Below are 19,152 nucleotides of genomic sequence, written 5' to 3' on the forward strand. Positions count from 1 at the left end.
CCTGGGCCTAAATCTCATTTGGTGAAAGCTTGTGTAGTAACTTTGAATTTAGAGAAGGCCTTTCAAATATGATAAAAAGTTTTTTTAATGGGTCCTGTTATATTATAATTTTCTCTTGTCTCGAGAGTTTAACACATCTTTTCAGTGGAATATTTGCAGAGATTCTTCCTTGCTCCAAAGTTTCTACAGAAGTTAAACCCAAATTTGCCTAGAAAAGTTACGTTGAGCTAGTTTCTGGCAGCAATCCAGCAGCATCTTTATATCTGCACAGCATTGTGATTATCTCACAAATTCACAATACTTTAATTCTGAACCCTACTATTTTCCATAGAGGCAATATCTTCAGTGCTAGTCTGAATGCTCTGAATGTTAAGTGTCTGGCTCTGGCTGGATTCCCTACATTTTTTGTCTGTGAACACGTAGCACATGGCTCTTGATTACTACTTTTAAATTGATCTGTGTCTGCTATGAAAATATATTGCTTCATAAAAGTCTTTCAGGGTATCAGCTTCCAAATTAATGATTTTTCTCTCAAGCTCTGACTTTGAGAGCTTACAGTACAGAATCGTGCAGTCCAGCTACTTGAATCAAATTGAAATCCATCCATCTGCAATTCAGATCCAAATTCTTTCAGCGCTCTTGGCTCATCTCTAGGTAAAGAGCAGCTGCTGTCCTGTTAAAGTGACTGTAAATAATTCTAACTTCAACAGTGAAATTCACCCCGCTTCACTGGGGACCACTTATCCCCAGGATGCTCCTGGGTTTGGTCTTCAGCTGGTGGAGGCTGCATACTGGTGCTGCAGGGGTGCTGCTTTGCAGGGTCTGGCCCTGGCAGAGGCAGTGCCAGGAGATGTGGCAGCCCTGCAGGGCCGTGTGCTCTCCTGGGGACACAGGGATGTGGGGACATGATGCTGAGCCAGAAACCCTGATTTGTGCTAATTGCACAGGGTGCTCACACCCATACAACACAGGTGAGGAGGGGAAAAAGGGTTTCTTTCTCTTATTGTTTTGTCCTTTTTCATCCCCAATAAGCCTGTCACCATGTTTTTTAGGGGTTACATGTGTTCTGCAGCACAAACAGTGCCACACCAAAAAGAGGCTTGTTTACAGCAGAGAGTCAGTAAAGTGTTTAAAGGAAGAATTTTCCAGTAAAAAGAGATGGGCCCTAACTAAGAAGGAAGGTACTAGTTAAAGCAACTCTATCAGAATAGCAGATGAATCACAATGTGATATTGCACTATTTGAAAGGATGTTTTGAATGGAGCTGTCAGCAAGTATTTTAATAGCAAGTCTTCAATTTCTGCTTTATGGGGTTTTTAACCACCAAGAAGAAAACATAAGTAACAAGGAGGGATTTAGGAATTGTTTAGTGCTTGGCTGTTCAAAGAAAGAAAAGAAGCCTCCACATGTATTGCAGCTAATGAAAATTGCCATTATGGGGTTTTTTAGTCCATTTGTGAATGCTAAACACTGTAATAATGCAAAGTCCTTATGATTTTCTAAATCTTCTCAATAAGGAGGATATTATCTACTTATTTAATGACCCAATCTCTAATGGCAAGGAGCTGCTACCACCAGCAGCTCCAGCTCATTCACATAGCTCCTCTCCCTAATTAAAAGGTCTTTACAGTTAAAAATAAAGAAATAAATCAATCAAAAGCCCAAACTGCCATCAGATGATAGGAAAATAAAAGGCACTTCAGGGACAGATTTTCAATTGCTTGGCATCCACAGCTGGGAGTATTCTTTTGAAACAACCCAGTCCTCCTTTAGGCACCTCCGATAGAGCCAGACAGTTCAAAAGTGCTCAACATATATTTCTTTGGAAAATCCATCCCTAACTGTGGCTTTGTGTCCTACAGCCATTGTGACTAGCAAGACCCAAACGTAAGTCACCTACCTCCCTGCTGGAGGAATGTCATCAGCATCACCCCTTCTGCAGGAAGCTATAATAAAATACCTTACTGTACTCATCTGTGCTCTTGCCACTGCTTGCTGCTGCAAGAACACAGGCAGCAGGTCTATTTTTACCATGCTGCCAGTGAAAGCAGCAATAGCTGTGCTCTTGGATTTCTCTTGCAGCACTCGAAGCCAGATGTCCATATTGCGGCACAGACTCCTTACTAGCTTGAATATCAAGCTCAAAATGGAATGTTGCTGTCTGCATGGCATTCCTTGAGGGTAACATGCCATTGCCAGGCTAAATGTTTTCTTAATGGTCATCAGTCTAAGACCAAAACTTGAGTTTCAAGAGCAGTTTGGAGCTAATGAAGCTGCACTATCTTTCTCTGAGAACAGAGAATAAAGCCCAGAGGTTTTTTAGCACATCCCTCCACTCAAACAAGAAGCATTTGGTGGTATTAACATACTACCTGTTTATTCAAGAGGAAATACAAAAAGTTCAGTTAGCAGTTCTTTTTTTCTGCAGTCTACAGCTGTGTAAATATTATCCCAGTCTCTCCTTTGACATCCACTTAAATCTCAGGCCTAGTGTGCAAAATGATACCAATGGAGCTCAACACTTGTGTACCCCACTGCTGTGTCCTGACACACCTAGGACTAAATATTTGACTTCTGTGAGACCAGTGGTGTCATATAATACATCCCTGAAGTGACCTCATTTTCTAAAGACAGCTTTACTAAGAGTTTCCTAGGTCTTAACCATGGAGCTGAGTATGATGAAAGAGTTACGGAATCACCATACCAAGATTTGCATGACAACACTGAAAAAGAAGCCAAATTGTAGTTCTGCATTGTTTACAACTGTCACCCTGCACAGTTTCTATTTTGATCTGCTCAGATGAAAAGCTGTGTTAAGTTTTAGAAACTTCTCATCTCTGTTTTCAAGTCACTTTTGAAGGCTATTTGCCTTTCCCATTTTCTCTGTGGTAGCTAAGGAGACGAAAGTCTTTCTGTATGCGCCAGATATCCCTTACACAATGGGAGAGAAATACTGATATTTTTGTATTGCACAGTGGTCATATTTATGAATTGATGCATGCTTCATCATAGCTCTAAATAATGGAACACTTTGGATAGGAACAAAGGGCCTGAAACTTTTCGTCTGAGTACCTCCAGCTTCCTCTCCCTTCTGAACTCCTTACGGGCTGATTTCGGAAAGGTAGAGCTTCCTCAGGATCAATACTACCCATGAAAATGATTTATTCAAGAGAAAAAGTAAGGCAAAGCCTTCATCATAATACAATTTTCCACCTACTCCTTTCCCATCACCACAAGGAACAAATGCAGGACTCAGAGTTCCTATTTTGGCCTGCAGAGCTTAGCTGAACTTCTCTTTCAGTCCATGCCAATATCCTGAAGTTTCTCTGGCATGTCTTTAGGGCCTCTGATGTTACAGGGATCAGTGATGAAGACTGTCATGTGATGCATAGATTATTGCTGCCATAGCTCCCTGCCCCCCATGACACTCCCGATGCAAACTGTGAGACAAAGCTGTGTTACCCTCAGCCCTTTTGAGCTTTGGGGATACCCAAAACCCACTATAATGTTGGAGGGCAGTGAAGATTACTGTACCCTGTCCCAGCTGGGGACTGAACATGAGAAGACAGGACAATGGTTGTGGGAATGGACCCACAGCTCATCTGCACAGATGGGGCAGGAGAGAAGCAGTGGTCTCCTAGTGCAGGATGAACTCACCTTTTCTCTTAGTCTTCCACTGGTAAAATTCTGGGAATGAAACCTGCAATACCTCAGACTAATTTCACATTTTTTAAAATTGGGATTCAGACACTTTGCTGCAAATAAAATGTAAATATATAAACATGCAAGTCACCACCCAAGCTTATGCTCTCCCTCACTGTAACTTATGTAGATTGCTGCCTATGTGCATAGCTTTCATTACAAATAAAACATAAAAGCCGGTGCATATCCTGAAGAACTATTTTTCTTTATTGCAACAACATTACACGAAGCCTAGTAACATAAACAAAGATTAGACTTGGCTGTTCTGAACAAATAACCGTTTATTGTCAAGGCTTTTCAGGAGCTTTCATTTTCCCTTTTGAAAAACAAGGTCCTGTGCCAACCTAACAAATGTGTAACATTAAGTAGTAAGCAAAATAAAGGGACACCCTGCCAGACTAGTTTATAGACAACCTCAGTGTCACAGCTGTACATGTCCAAGCTAAGAGAGAAACCCAGTTAAATGAAGCAGACATATTAAAACTCCACCAGTGGAGTCCCTTGGGACATCGCTGCTGTTCCTTAACGCTGCAACCCGCCTTTTGAGCAGGAGGATACACAGGAGGAGCAGTCCGGGGGCAGAGCGGTCCCTGCTGCTGGAACAGCACACAGCAGAGCACAGCCAGAGAAGCTTTCCCCTGTTTCCCATCCTGGCACAGTGGCAAAGAGCACAGGACAGAGCTGTCTCAGCCCCAAAGGAGCAGCCAGGTTTGTGATGGGCAGGTGGAAGGAGAACCCCCTGCGCCTCAGTGTGTCTGCTCTGGCTGTGGTACCGCAGCTGGTGAGGCTCTGGCCTCTGGTGCTCCCTGAATGTTAATTCCACCAGAATTCTCCATTTTAAAGCAATTGTGAATCTCCTAAACCCAGCCAGAAGTAATCACACAACAAGCTATCCCTTAGACAATGAGCAGAGATTATTCAGCTTCCTTGTACCCCAGTGGAACTGCAGCTTCCTTCCTGCCTGTGATTGGGGCTGTGATTAACCGCACAGTTCAAGGTGAAAGAAGAATGTGGTTCCAGGCATGTATGGCTTTCTTTAACCTCAGCAAAACACAGTGCCAGATATTTCAATTAGTGTGTACCAAGGTCACAAAATCAATTTCTTATCACCAAAAAACACACATACTGTAAATTTCATTTTCAAGCCACAATCTCTAAATTAAATCTGTGTACCTAAAAAATATACAGTACAAAATTGAAGTCCTTCATCCCCCTCCTTCTCCTGCAGCCCAGCAGCATTTTCACAAACATCACCTGTCTTTGTGCTCTATATTTAGAGCACAATGTTTGGTTAGATTCTAATCTTCTTGGAGAACGTCATTATCTCTTTCTTTGGCAAATAGAGGCCCAAAGTGTCAATTACCTTCTTAAACTCTTTCATACACACAGGGCTGAGCTGGGTTTGATATTCTGTCTGCCAACAGCTCAGTCGGCAATTTTTCACAGTCATACACAGAAAAATTGTGCACCAGCATATCATCCTGGGTAAATTACACATTTCAAATGTGGTTACATACAACTTCACCACTCCTGACCAGTATGTTCTGGCAGAAGAAAATAAAACCCAACAATTTAAAAAAAGGCAAAACCCCCAAAATCCTAAGTGGAACACTTTTCTGCAATTGAACTCTATGAGTTCAGCATAGAGTCAGAGAGAAAAAAGTTAAATGAGTGTACAAGATTAGTGGGATATTATATGTAAATCAGCATAGCTGTGCAGAAATGACATAATCTTTTATGTGTGTAATTCCTGATGATACATCCCTTCTTCTGTGGGTGACACTGACTTCATAGCCCCAAAGGCAGCTCAGAGCCTGATGGCTGCAGCAGCCCCTACCATGGGCAAGTCTGGATTGAGAAGTCTCAAGGAAATGGAATGCATGGAAGCAATTTCTTTACAATAAGTCCTGGTCTTTCCTTAGCAAAAGCTAATTTTGTCTATACAACCACAGAATGAGTAAAACTGACAATTTTGAGATTGCCTTACATTTTTTTCATAGAAAAGTCTGCTTTTTATTCACATGCCTACCTATACACAGCTCCCTGTGTACATGGCCTTGTGTATTTAATACACATGTATGAGTAGACATGTTCAGGAAATACTTTTCATCCTTTTACTTCAAACCAGTAAGTGAGAAGAACATATTGTTACTGTTGGATCTCCTGGGACTACTTCAGATGTTAGAGACACAGGAAGGGAATCATATCTCTGGTAAACAGAGAGTAAGCAAACTCTGACATAATAAGTTTAAAGCTCCTTAAATGAATTTTCCCACATCCTCTAAACTTGTAACATATTGATTCCTAGTACATAAAGCAGGATGAAAGGAGTATTTTCTCAAGAAAGGAAATTAGCATTATTTGGCAAGGGTTAAAACACATTTTGAATTAAACAAGTAAGAAACCATCCAAGTGCAGATGATCAGTCTAAAAGTTTGGGTAAATTTTTGAGAGAGATAAATAACTTTTTTCTACCACATCATCTACACACATTTTAAAAACTCTTTTTAGATACTAACAGGACTAATTGAAAAGAGAGTCTGGATACGATTAAAGATATAACAAAAGGAAGTTTTGTTTCTTTCTGGTCCTTTCAAAAATGCATTACTGCATTTTAGTCATGCTCAAAGTACCATTTCAAGAAAATGTAAACAAAAGACATGAAAAAAATAGAGGGGTCTTTTTTTTTTTTTGGCTCCAATCTGTGGATGTAATGAGTCTATCTAAAAAGTCCCTGAAATGGACTTTGTCTAAGGTTTCTTAAAGTTAGTGTCAATCTTACAAATGGTTATTGTGGGCTGTGTCTTCAGCCCAGGTGAACTGTGTTTTCTGGCAGTAGGGAGAAGAGCTAACCCTCTGAAGATCCTCTCTCATTTGGGTGGGAAACAGGGAGGGATTTTTTTCATATGAGAGAGAAAACTGGATTTGACACTTTGGATGCAAAAAATGTTTTGAGTCAAAATGTCTTGGACTCAGCCATGTACAGAGGTAAGACAATTGGAGTGAGACAGCCTCCACCATGCCTTATTCAACAGGGTTGTATGACTGCAGACATCCTGCACTGCTTTCTTTCTGACTCATGTTCTCATGCATCACCAGGCACTGTTGTAACACATGCTCCCCTTTCAAAGGCCTGAACTACTCTCAAAAAAATTCAACTAAAATATAATTTAAATAGTAGCTATCAAAAGTAAATTCAAGGCTACAGAAGCTGTTTTGACTAATGCTATTAGCCAAGGGTATGGCTATTTTCAGGAACATAAACATAACTCCATCCTTTGTGGCTGGAAGGCAACCATACAGCAGCTGGTTAGTCCCCTGCAACCTACAGACATCACAGACATCAAGCCCTTCCCAAATTCCAAGAAAAGTGTGACATCTTGCACATGAAAAGGCAAAAGCCATACATAAAGCTGTAGGTCCCCAAATGGCCAGGAACCTGCTGAGTTAACATTAACACCAGCACTTTCCTAGGCAAGTGGACTGTCATGCACCAGCAAATCAAATCCTCCCAGTTAATTTGTCCAGAATTTCAATTCCATGATTTGCCTACAGTTTTAATCTGGAATGTGAAATTGAGATAACTCAGCTGGGTAACATCTCACAGCTCAGCAGTCAATCTCTGCACTTCAAGAGAAGTGAAAAAACATCCAGCTACATTATCACCAAAGAAGACATAAGGGAAGAAAACATTCTGTCCCCTGAAGAGGAACCCTGAGGCCACAGGCTTAGTTAAATATAATACCTAAATATGCAACAAACAGGGAGGTGCCTCCTAACAAATCTTGGGATAACCAAAATGCCAGACACCTAAACCTGCAGTAGGAATTCTGAATTCAAAGGTGACTCCTGCTCTTTCACACAGCCCACACTGTTTTTACCACGCTCCACCCTGAAACCATGTAAAAGCTCCAGCAGAATATAGAGGCAAAGCAGCAGAGATTAGGAGATGCAGGAGGAGAAGGGGAAAGGAAAAATGGTAAGGAGTATGTCAGAAGGGCTGGGAATTAGTGGTCATCTTTGGCCCCCTGTATAGCACATTCCAAGTTTTCCAAGCTGTCACACGCTGAGTTGAGCCCTGTTATTAGCATTTGGCTAAGGCATATCTTTCTCCTGCTGTGCTATGTTAGAGCAGCTGCAATTTGCCTTTTTATAGCTTGTGGTAACTGATAGCGGTGAAATAAATTTAGAAAGTGTGTGGATTGGATCTTCCATATCAGTGATTTCAGACTATTTGGTAAACACAGAAGTGACATCCAGTGATGTATGCCTGCTGGTAACAAAAAAAAAAAAAAAAATTCTCCTTTAGTGAACCAGCACTTGAATTAGATAATTTTCTATTGAAGAGCACTTCTGGGTAGAATAAAATGATTATACACAGTGGCTTTACAGGGTCATTTTAATTTGAAAGCAAAAATCCCTCAAAACAATACACAAATTGGGTGCTGCAGGATGGTAACAGTGACACCAGTGAATCCAAACAAATTCAGTGACTGCAATAAAAGTCAATGGTGGGACTCAGCAATATCACATTAGAACAAGGAACTGAGGTCTTACAGGAAAACTCCTTTTTATAGCTGGCAAAAGCCAGAGAGTTGGTTGTCTGATCCTCCATAAAACAAGAAAATATGTTTGTGTTCAGATATTGAGCATGCTTTCAATTTGATTCAGCTGGATTTATACAAATTGCCCTGCGTTCTAACAGGGATTTTGTATTTTGATACAAAACACCACTTTTCACTGAGGTATTTTTTACCTCTGTACAATGATAAATCCTCCCACACTGCACTTCAGAAACAGAGCTACTGCCTTACTCCAACAGAAAGTTTCCCTGACAGCCTAAGACCCCGCTCAATATTTCTGGAAGAGCTGTAACTATTTTACAAGTAAGACTGATTAATCTTGCAGTGTAATTTGCAAGTGACATTTACAAGGGAATATTGTGTAGGGATATCTGGGAGGGATATTGTGTTCAGGCTTTTCCTGCTTGCCTGCCTACCCTCCTGGAACAAACAGCACTGCTTCATTTTCCTTCCGTATTTTACAAAGTTAAAGTAAACACTGTGATCACACTGTTTACTTTAATTTCCTGCAGTGTGCCAGCAAAGCAGCAAATTGGCAGTCAGCAATCAAGAAGCAGCCAGCATTGAAACAGCAGAGCTGCTTAGGAAAGCATCACTGATGCCAACTCATTTTCCCCTTTGTTTTAAAAATAAAATATTGGCTTCTATGAAGTTTTACTTCTACCCCTATCTTTTCTAAAGGATCTGAAATTTTGTTTGTTTCCTTTAATTTTCTTTTGGAAGAAAGCTGGAATTATGAACAACACCTAATTTATATGTCCAACTCTTTTTATATAAAGAAATGCATTTACAACTATGGCAAATATATTCTATTTATCTGTAAAAAATCTGTGGCATTTTTGCATGAGAGGAAGTTAACTTGTCTATAAATCAGTTGTTTCTGGGTATATCTTTATTTTTTATGCCAAGAGCTTTAGCCCATGTTACTTCAATTAGGTGTGTGGTATTGTCAAGCTAAAGCCTCATGCATTAGGTACAGAATACACATCTGCCCAAGAACAGTCCTAAAAAGCAAATAGATGTGCTATCAGAGGTCATTCTCTCTCATCTAATACTACATAAAGCAAGGAATATAAATACAAAAGAAAATGTAAAAAGACTGGGATAGTATTTTGTACCTCAGAGGTGTAAAGCTTGACAAGGTGACTCATTTATGGCTTTCTGGAAGATCCTATACAGAGGGAATTTATTGCTATGTAGGCTATAATTCCAATATATAAAAGAGGCCAGATACCACAATCAGTTATTCTCCTGACTATGTGCATTCCTGCACATATTCTTGCTGAAGACAATGAGATTATGAAGAGGATTAGCTTTTTGTTAGAGTGGCCAAAGTATGCCTTCAGAAAGTCCAAAACATGACCTAATTTAAAGTGGTTGAAATCTTGTGGGAAAGATTGTAAGAGGATAATTATTTTAAAAGCCATGACTTTGACACCAGGAAATTAAATTCATATCTATGTGTTTTTATCTATACACAGCAAATCCAATAATCTTGAGCTCTCTGCAGTCACTTAGCCAGCTGGCAAAGGGAGCAAAGTCAAAACTAACAAACCCCATTCCTAAGGTATGTTGACATCAGTGATTCATGATTCATCAATAATGGTGCTAGGAAATAAATGTAAGAGGGCATTATTGCCTTTTGCAGCACAGAAAACCTAAGGGAAAATGTCTAAGTGTGTCACATTGAAAAGACAGGGCTAGCAAAGAAATAACTTTTACAAGTATTTAAGAGGTGTTACAAGCAAGTGAAAATAGAGAAACAAATGTAAACCTTTCAAAAACTGTAAGAATGTAGCTATAAATAAAAATGAAGAGTTTCTCAGCTATGAAAGTTTAAGAGGACTAACCTGAAAACTAACACTTTCTGTTCAACACGTTTATAAGGAGAAAGAATTTGAATTGCTTGTTTCAGAATAAAGTCTCAAAACAATGACTGTTCTGCTTTAATTGTCTACCAGGATAAGCACAATGAAGAAGCTGGATCTAAGTTATGCAAAATTACTAATGTTTTTGGCAGCAATTATGACTCTGACAACCCAGCTAAATAACTAAAAGGGCAAATATGTAAACACAATGCACTATATAGGCTCTTTAGAAAATGCCTGTATTAGCACATAATTGATGATCTCCTTTGAAGGTGACTGCACTATCATTGTAAAAGCCCAAGATTATTAACTGAATAAAAATGGGTAGCTATCTCTAGAACAGCAGATACACCTGCTGCTTTCGCCACACAGAACAGCAAGATCTCATACATCATTAAACAACTGAGGCTTTGCTTTACGTTTTCACAGCTTTAAACTATTTATGATAGGGTGTAGCCTATATTTCTAATCCTTTATAGAACCTACCCAATTAAAATTCTGGTTACTTTTTTATGCCATTAGAGGACTACTGCACAATATTAATAATGCACCGTGTTACATGCTGCCCTAGAGAAACATTGTCTCTCTTTCAGGGCCAGCAGCCACACAGTTCTGATATAAACTTTGCTGCTTTGCTGGAGGGTAAGTGACTTTTGTGGCTGTTGAGGTATTTTACCAGAGAAAATGTTGGTCTCCTGACATGAGGCTTGCTTCAAACCATTGCCACTTAACTGCAAAGCGCCACAAATACATCTAGTATCTTGTTCGCCTGGACTGACATTGGAAATTTTATTTCAAAGACTGAGTTTTCAAACACTGGGTATAATTCTTAATAAAAAATTAATGGATTAACAAGATTTGTGAATGCATATTTCACTGCACTGAATTTTCTTTAAGTGCTCAATAAATGTTTTTATGAAATTTGAATGTAGATTTCTGTAAGAAAATACAGATAAAAGAGAAAGTAAGAAAAGGTACTGTATGAGGAAAAAAAAGCATGGAAGGTAAGATAAATCTGTGCTCACAAATTTGGATTTAATAACATTATAATGGGTACATATATAATGGAGGGATTTAAGAACATCAGTCATGGCAGTGAGAAAACCAGGTATATTTACTGCAAATTTCATTGATGATTCATGATCAAAGACCTTCTAGACCAGTACAGACAATGTAGTGGGTGCCAGATGATACTAGGTAAGTAAATGCTAGTTTGATTTATTCCAGGTAGTATTGCTAAAATTGACTTGGTTTTCTTCTTTCTCTGCATTATTCAAAAATGTAGGCCCTTGACTCTGCAAACATGATGTGCACTTATCGTTCAAATCAGCTGACTTTTTCATGGTACTAAAACTGAACTAGTGCAAGAGCAAAACCAGTGTTGTGAAGGCCATTTCTTAATTTCTTTTGAACAGCTTGATAGACAAATAATGATTAACCTATCAGGGCAAAGATAACACTAAATTCAAGAAATACGTTTAGAAACTACATCAAACTTGATGCAAATAAGAAACTGACAGAACAATGTTTGTTCAGACTTTAGAAGGGAAGGCAAAGGGCAAATAATAATGCTGCCTACACTATCTAATGGGAGGTCACGAGGGCTTATGGAGGAGATGAAGCTAAGCTATTATTAGAAATGTGGTAAGTGCACATGGGAAGGAACATTTACAAGCTGCAAACAAAAAACCTCAACCAGACATCAGAAAAAATGTTTTCACAATTATGGTGGTCAGAAACTGAAACAATGGCCCAGAGATGTGCAGGTTTCATCCTTGGAGATACTCAAAACTCAGCTGGCCAAAGCTCTAAGACACCTGCTCTAAGTTTAATCTGCTCTGAGAGGGGACCTGGATGAGATGACCTCCAGAAGTCTCTTCCAAAATAAATTATTCTATGATTTTTTGATTTATTTTTTATTATTTTAGCTATCTATACTTCTGTTTAAACATTACCAGCTCATAAAAGGGTAGACATGTTTCTTAGAAAAATGCCTTTGCATTTCTAAATTTTCCTAAACATACTTCCAAGCACAGCACGGCAAATGAGCTATAAAAATCCAAAATACCTGTGGGCTGCTTTCCTATACTCATACCAAACCAAAATGTTCCTGCTAAGCAGTAACTGCTAAATTTCCCAAAATGCTTGAAACACAAAAACTGACCTGGTAGATGGTTGCTACTCATAACTACTTCTCAGGGTACTGAAAACTGACAAGATTCATATGAATTTCAGCCTATCTGCAGCTGGACATAACCATACCTAACAGTGAAAATAAGTATTAGAGACATTCATAGTAGAAGAAAACTCAAAAATGAAGGTAGGAAAAACATCCTTTTCTTTGGATGAAAGATAGAGTCATCCAAAAGCAGATCCCCTAATAGGATTTCTGGCATATTTCTCTTGCAAGAAGCTGTAGTAGAAAAATCAACACTGGCATGTCTCTGCGGCATACACACCTCCTTGGTTTTCTAGAGCAGTCCAGGAGCTGTTATTTGATGGTGATCAGCTGCTGGGAAGAGTGGCCAAGTGCTGTGTGTGTGGGGCAGGGAGCTGAGGGCTGTGCAGTAGCCACCACAACAGCCGTAAGCTTCAGAAATCCTGAGTCACAGGGGAAATTGCTGAAGGTAAATCAGCAAAGATGCATTATCAACTCTCATGGAAAAGGAAAGCTGGAAAACAGGTCATACACAACTGAGATGCATAGCATGCTGTATCAAAACACTAGGCTGAGAGTAAATGGGACAATTTCTCAGAAAATGGTAACATTTTTGTCTTTGAAAGCATGTTAGTGTACGACACTGTTGTGACATAAAGTTTAATCCTTGAACTAGTGGGCTCTTGAGTAAGTTTTCCAAGCGAGCATATAACACAAAAACATATAGGTAAAATCTGTTTACCTTTACACACTGTTATGCCATTTCCTGTGTATCCTTGGGAACAATAGCAGCCTGTTGTCCCACCCTGAACTTCACACCTGGCGTCTTTGTGGCACGTCATGTTGCAGCTTGGAGAAGTGCAGCCATAGTCCAGCAGACTGGAAATCAGAACTGGAAGAAAGGAAAATCAGACTTATTTTCATTGTCTAAAAACTTTATTCTGAGCTCTGAGCCAAAGGTTTCCACAAAATGGGTGTATTCCAGTAAACTTAACATCACAGACTCAGCTGTACTGCATGATAGGGAAGAGCCACCAGCTACAGGGGTTTCTGTGGTAAAACACCAGACACCGTAGATAAAGAACTCTAGTGTGTTCTTAACCAGTATAAAATTGGTAAACAGCTTAGAAGTTACTCAGTGATCTAGGGGAAACATTTGGATGGCTTTCAAAGCTCTCTAGTAGTTTCCAGTAAAGCACAAGCATTTATTTGCACTCTGAATTATGTATTGAGCATAATCCAAACTGCCCTACACCTCCGAGGGAAAAATACCAAAGAGGGTTCCCCATAGCAGACTTTTTATTTTTATAAACACTCCCATACTTCTGTAGCTAACACATAGGCATGGTCTGGTAGATCAAGATGAAATATCACATATTTACAGCATTATGACAGCGCAGTTCAAAAGTTATTTATGGTGTGGCAAATTATTTAAATTTAATCTCTTAAAATACCATAACTACTTTCCCATTGTATGAATGTATATGGTTTTCAATACAAAGAAAAAAAGGAATCTCTTATTTTGAGAAAGCTTACAGATCACCGTACTATCACACACACCCAACAGATAAGATATGAGGCATTTAACTCAGAAGGGAAAATAAGTTTTTTACTTTGTAGTTTATAAATTTTTAGCAGAACGTAGTGAAAGTTGCAGAACACAGAGATCCTACTGAATGCTATCTTCCCCTGCAGTTCTGCTTTTCCCTACCTAAATGTTATTCTGGATATTTGCTAGCCTAATGTTACAGTTTCATAGCCTCATGAAATCTCACTGAGATGCTGTTTTCTTGGACAAATTAAGACTTCATGAAAAATTCAAAAGACTGAAAATTACAGACAATTTTAAAATAATTATACATAATCCAAGTCAACTTAGTGGTCAACAGATTTCACATTTTCTCTATGTTTCTGAGAAGAGAGATCTTCTTCCACAGGGATTAAAACAGAAACCTGTGGAATTCTGTTGTCATTTTACTGTTTTCAGCATGTGAAATCCGAAAATTTCCCAAGCAGATGGAGAGAGATAAGGAAAAAAAACCCAAAACCAAATGCACAGAAACCCACAAAGTTCCTGTCTTTTTCAGTACAAAAGCCACAGTGAGATAGACAGGTGTTTTGGGGTTTGGCTGTGGGATGGTACTAACCATACAATTACCAAATCCAGTAGCAGAACTGATCAAAGCTACAGGGACTTCCAGTCCTGTGTATCCAGCAGCTTTCAACCATCCCCGATATAATAATTTCTCCTTGCCAGATCCCACTCCATTCTCACCTGCCACACGCTCCCCAGAGACAGAGATTTCACCTACCTAGGAATGGAAGCAGTTTCATTGGTGATGCTGTTGCTGTGCCGTGCCTGGTGCAGAGCCCCTGTGTCCCAGAAAAACCTTCCCGCTTTAAAATATCTGACCGTGTGCAAAATACGCACATATGCCTATCAGGAAAGTGGTGTCCTGGTGCAGGGGCAGCCCTGACACTGGCCTTCGTCCCAAGCCTCACGCTTCCAAAAGTTCCTGAGGCTCGCAGGTAGGACAGGAAGGGTCAGGAGAGGCTGAGGACCTGGTCTTCTGGCAAATGGGAAAACAATGAGAAAGTAAAAGGGAAGCAAGAGGCTGCGTCTTGCAGAGGATATCAGAGGATTCAGGGGTGAGGAGGTTAGAGGAGCATGGAGCTGTTTGGGAAGTTGCTGGGGCAGGGGGAGGGTGCAGCTGGAAGGGGTGACTGCAGCCTGCTGGCAGTACAGGAGCAGCAGCAGCAGAATGGAGCAGGTGGAGCAGATGAGGGAGGGTGAGGAGGAGGTGGAGGAGAATAGTAACTTGCTCAGTGTTTATGAGCTCAGAGGTAACGGTCTACATGTTTCCTTCCACCTTTTTCCTGCTGACATGAGTATATGTTAGCCCTGAGACTCTTTGTTTGGAATCAGTCTTGGCTAACTTCTGTTGCTCTTACTGCTGTCTTCAGTTTTGAGATGGATCTTTACTACAGTCAAGCAATGTTGCTTTAAGGTTAATGGAATGTGAGGGAGGTACAGGAAATCTCTGAACTCGGCTTTGTGAGGAAAACAAAGACATAGACAGGGAGGAAAGAGGCAGGAAACTCGGGAACTGAAGGAGACCAAATTTCTATGAGTTCATGGGTTGCGTAATAGGACATATTCAATATAGCCTTTGGCATGTCTTTGTGCTTGACATGAGAGCAGTTTTGTTCTCATTAAGACATCCTAATGACACTTCAGCATGTACTTATATCATGCTTGATATGGCAATATTTTCTCTAATCTTGCCATGGACAATGTGCCTACAGCCTTTTCCCAGCTTCCTGGAGGTGATGACTCTCATGTTGAAGCATTGTAAAACAAACAATGAAATGTGCCTGTCCTTATAGATGCAAGCTGAGGGACATGCACAAACAGCCATGCTGCTGGGAGAGTGGAGAATCCCTCTAAGGTAAGTAAAACACATGAGGCTGTGGAATGTCACTGTGACAAAACATATCATGTCTGACTAAAAAGTTTTGAGGCTGGGATTTTGGTGATGGGAAAGCGTCAGTCTGCTCTTGGGAATTATCTCTAGATGTGGCAACATTTTTTTGTAAACTTTTTAGTATCTATTTGCTCACCACCATTTTCCAGCCTCATGATCACTGCTGGCTGAAGTTCAGTGGGTTAATCTACTCAAGCCAGGGAGGTGTGAGGCATGTAGAAATAGCACGTAGGTGTCTGGTTGGCACAAAGTACCTCTGGAGCACCTTGGCAAAGAGAGAGGAAGCTCCAGGAACCGGATGTTAATTTCTGATGAACTGCAGAATAATGAACAAAGGGTCCAGGTGTAGGAAGACCTTTTTCCCTTCTGTTTGACTTTGTGATGGGGGGAGAACTTAAAGGGTAAGAGAGGAAGGGACCAGGAATCAGTTTGTTTTGTTACGTTTTCCCGTAATCTAATGCATGGAGACACAGAGGAACAGAAAATCAGCTGACCTAAGGACAACTTTGATCTGCACGTCCTGCCCTTGTGCTGGCATGTGCTGTACTGTAAGCTCAGCTGGTGTGTACTAACTTACAGATCCTGCTGCTAAACTTCAGTGGACTAATAGGGGCTGAAAACCTATAATGCAGAAAATATGTCATTGTTCCATGTCTTTTTACTCCCCAAAATCAAGATAAAAGATGATGAGACTGACAGCTGGTCTGGGGGTCTCACAGAGTCAGACCCGAAACCAGTCAGAATTTACCTGTGAGAATGTTACAGTGACATTTTGCAGCTTCAGTGAAACCCACAGAGGAAGCCAAGATAATCAACAAGAGAAGATGTTCTTGACACAAGGGGAGGATGTTCTTGTTATGGGACATTAAGAGTGCACAAGGAAGAACTTGTGGATAATATGTAGCAACTATACTTTTGCTTGCAGAGCTGATTGTTTTACTGCTTGAGTGGCCATTGTTTCTTAGACATCCTTGTCATTGTTTGCTAAGCAGCCAATCTCAATTAGGCCACAGTCATTGTGAAGAGGTATAGGAGTAGAGAAAATAAAAAATCTTTCTACCTCTCTTGACTATGGATTACAACTAGCGTGTGCTTTTATGTCCGCCTCGACAAAAGCCACAAAAAGATTTTAACATTAAGCAAGAAAGCAAGAAGTTACAACCTAAGATTCAGGTCTTAAGAGCAGGAAACATATTTTTTAAACGTCAGAGATATATATTTCAAATTTGTCTAAACATCAGCTTTCTGCGAGGGGTGTCCAGATAGGCTGGTTGGAGAGCAACTTCGCAACCTCAGTGAAAGTAAATTTATCGTAACAACTTTAATTCCTTTTCTGATTCAAGGCCTAAGGACACAGAAAAAATTGTGCATGACTCAGAAAGAAACAGCATAATCTTACTATTGGAAGACAAATGCCTCCTTTTCTTTTTTTAGAAAAGCACTCAATAACACCTTTTCACTAGTCATTGATTCAAACTTATAAAGGGGTCTATGCCAATCACATCAAGATATTTTCCATCTGGAATGGTGTTGTTGAACTGCTCACTGCACTCACAGGTATAATGGATGACATGGAAGGCAGTGCACAGGTCTAATTGGCAAGTGGTTTACACTGTGACTGGCAATGGGTGAGGAGGGAGCACATAAGGAAGAAAGATGTGGAAGAACAGAGCAAGGACAGGAGAAGGTAGGCTAGGTGAAGAGCAACTCTGGGTGATAAGAGCAGCTTCGATCAGATTTAGAAGGCAATAGGGAGACAGTGAAGAAGAGGGATTTAGGAATATCTTAATGAGATCTCAATACTGGGAGCAGTGGATTACTTTTGCATTACACTACTTTAAAAACTGGCTAATGTGAGTGTCATTTAGAGGCTGAAGACAGCAAGGTCGCAATAGGAATGGATGTGAAGAAGGATGGACTTGACAAAGATTTTATGGGGAGAATGAAGAGGAACGAAGAGATTTCTGAAACATTTTGGAGATTAAACCAGGAGGATTTACTGATAATATCTATTGGCATACAGGGATGGGAGTTAAACAAGTGGAGATGAGCAGGTGAACACATGAAAAAGCAGACACTTTCAAATTTGTGCTGTCAAAAATTTCAAAAAATGCTGAGAAAAAAATATTGAGGTGTCACAAAACTGAAGTATTGATGGGTGCCCGTCTTTATAGGCAGGGAGGAGGGATATGCACAAATGTGCATATTCCTGAGAGAGTGGAGAATATGTCTAAACTAAGTAAAATGGGGACCAGGATGTGGAATGTCAGTACTGCAGAATCCCTCATTAACAAACAGTAAAAATAAATAGTTTGTGGAAATATTTCAAAAGGCAGTCTTTCCATTCTTATATATGGAGAGCAAAGCCCCAGTTCTATACTTAAATGTGCTGCTCATTTTATAAATGAGCTAATTTATCTTTGCAAGACTGAGTTAAGAAGGCGTAAGTAAATGGATATAAGTAAATGAATAACACAGGTTAACATGCTTGACTTCAAACCCCACATTTCTGATTATTGATCACTGTGATTACAACATCTTATGTGTGACTGTAGAATTCTCAAGTTTGTTTTTTTGCTGGTGACCTGATAGGAAGACATCAGCCTGCTTTTATAAATTATTGGATATTTTCCAAGCTTTGCATCATGAAAAAACATATTTATTCATTTTTTAAAGGTAATTGGGATGTTGATTGTGCAAACAATGTTATGAAACTAATATGCACAGCTGATGGCTTCCTAGAGCTCAGTCTTAGGTAGCTTTCAAAAGATAAATATAGATAAATACAGAGCACTGCTTTCATTCCAGAAACTGCCTATAGTGCCAATAAAGGAGCAAAAACTGAACAGTACTAGTATTGGGAGTGTTTTCTTAAATGAGCAGAAGCATGATCTACTGTATTAAAGATATTGATTAGTTTGATGTGATCAAATTTGGACTGCTAGCTGAATACACAAGAAAGAATCTCACCAAATTTGCAGTTTGCCGTAGGTTGCTGGCCCCACTTTCAGACCACAACAGGTCATCCTAAAGGAGATGGTGAGAGGGTGTATCAGATTGAGACATCCTGAATGCTCCAGATAGGGTTTATACATCTTCAGCCTCCTTGGTGGTGTGTTCTGTGTATTTTCAGCACCCTCAAATGCCAGTATCTCACCCATCACAGTGTGCTGTGGTATAATCCACCCTGTATGTGCAGAACAGCCAAAGGCATGTGCATGCACACACATATTTATCTCTATCACATAAGCACGTACATGTATCAGTTACTGAATTGGGATAATAAATATTTAATGCCAATAATAAAATTATGATCATGATCTTTCAGTCTTTGCTTTTTTTTTGACAAATGACTG

The 19,152-nt window shown here is 39.8% G+C and overlaps 1 protein-coding gene across 1 annotated transcript in view; it reads right to left on the bottom strand.

Annotated features, from left to right (window-relative positions):
- Positions 1–15,256, bottom strand: part of ADGRL4 (adhesion G protein-coupled receptor L4) — a 73,535-nt gene extending 58,279 nt beyond the window's left edge. Inside the window, exons 1-2 of the mRNA XM_010409009.4 lie at positions 14,624–15,256; positions 13,054–13,203 (exon numbers count right to left, since the gene is read on the bottom strand). Coding sequence (XP_010407311.1) covers positions 13,054–13,203; positions 14,624–14,744 — 271 coding nt within the window. The 5' untranslated portion in view covers positions 14,745–15,256. The remainder of the gene's footprint in view (positions 1–13,053; positions 13,204–14,623) is intronic.
- Between the last annotated feature and the right edge of the window lie 3,896 nt (positions 15,257–19,152).

This window comes from Corvus cornix, chromosome 8, assembly GCF_000738735.6.
Source record: "Corvus cornix cornix isolate S_Up_H32 chromosome 8, ASM73873v5, whole genome shotgun sequence".
Lineage (NCBI taxonomy): Eukaryota > Metazoa > Chordata > Aves > Passeriformes > Corvidae > Corvus > Corvus cornix.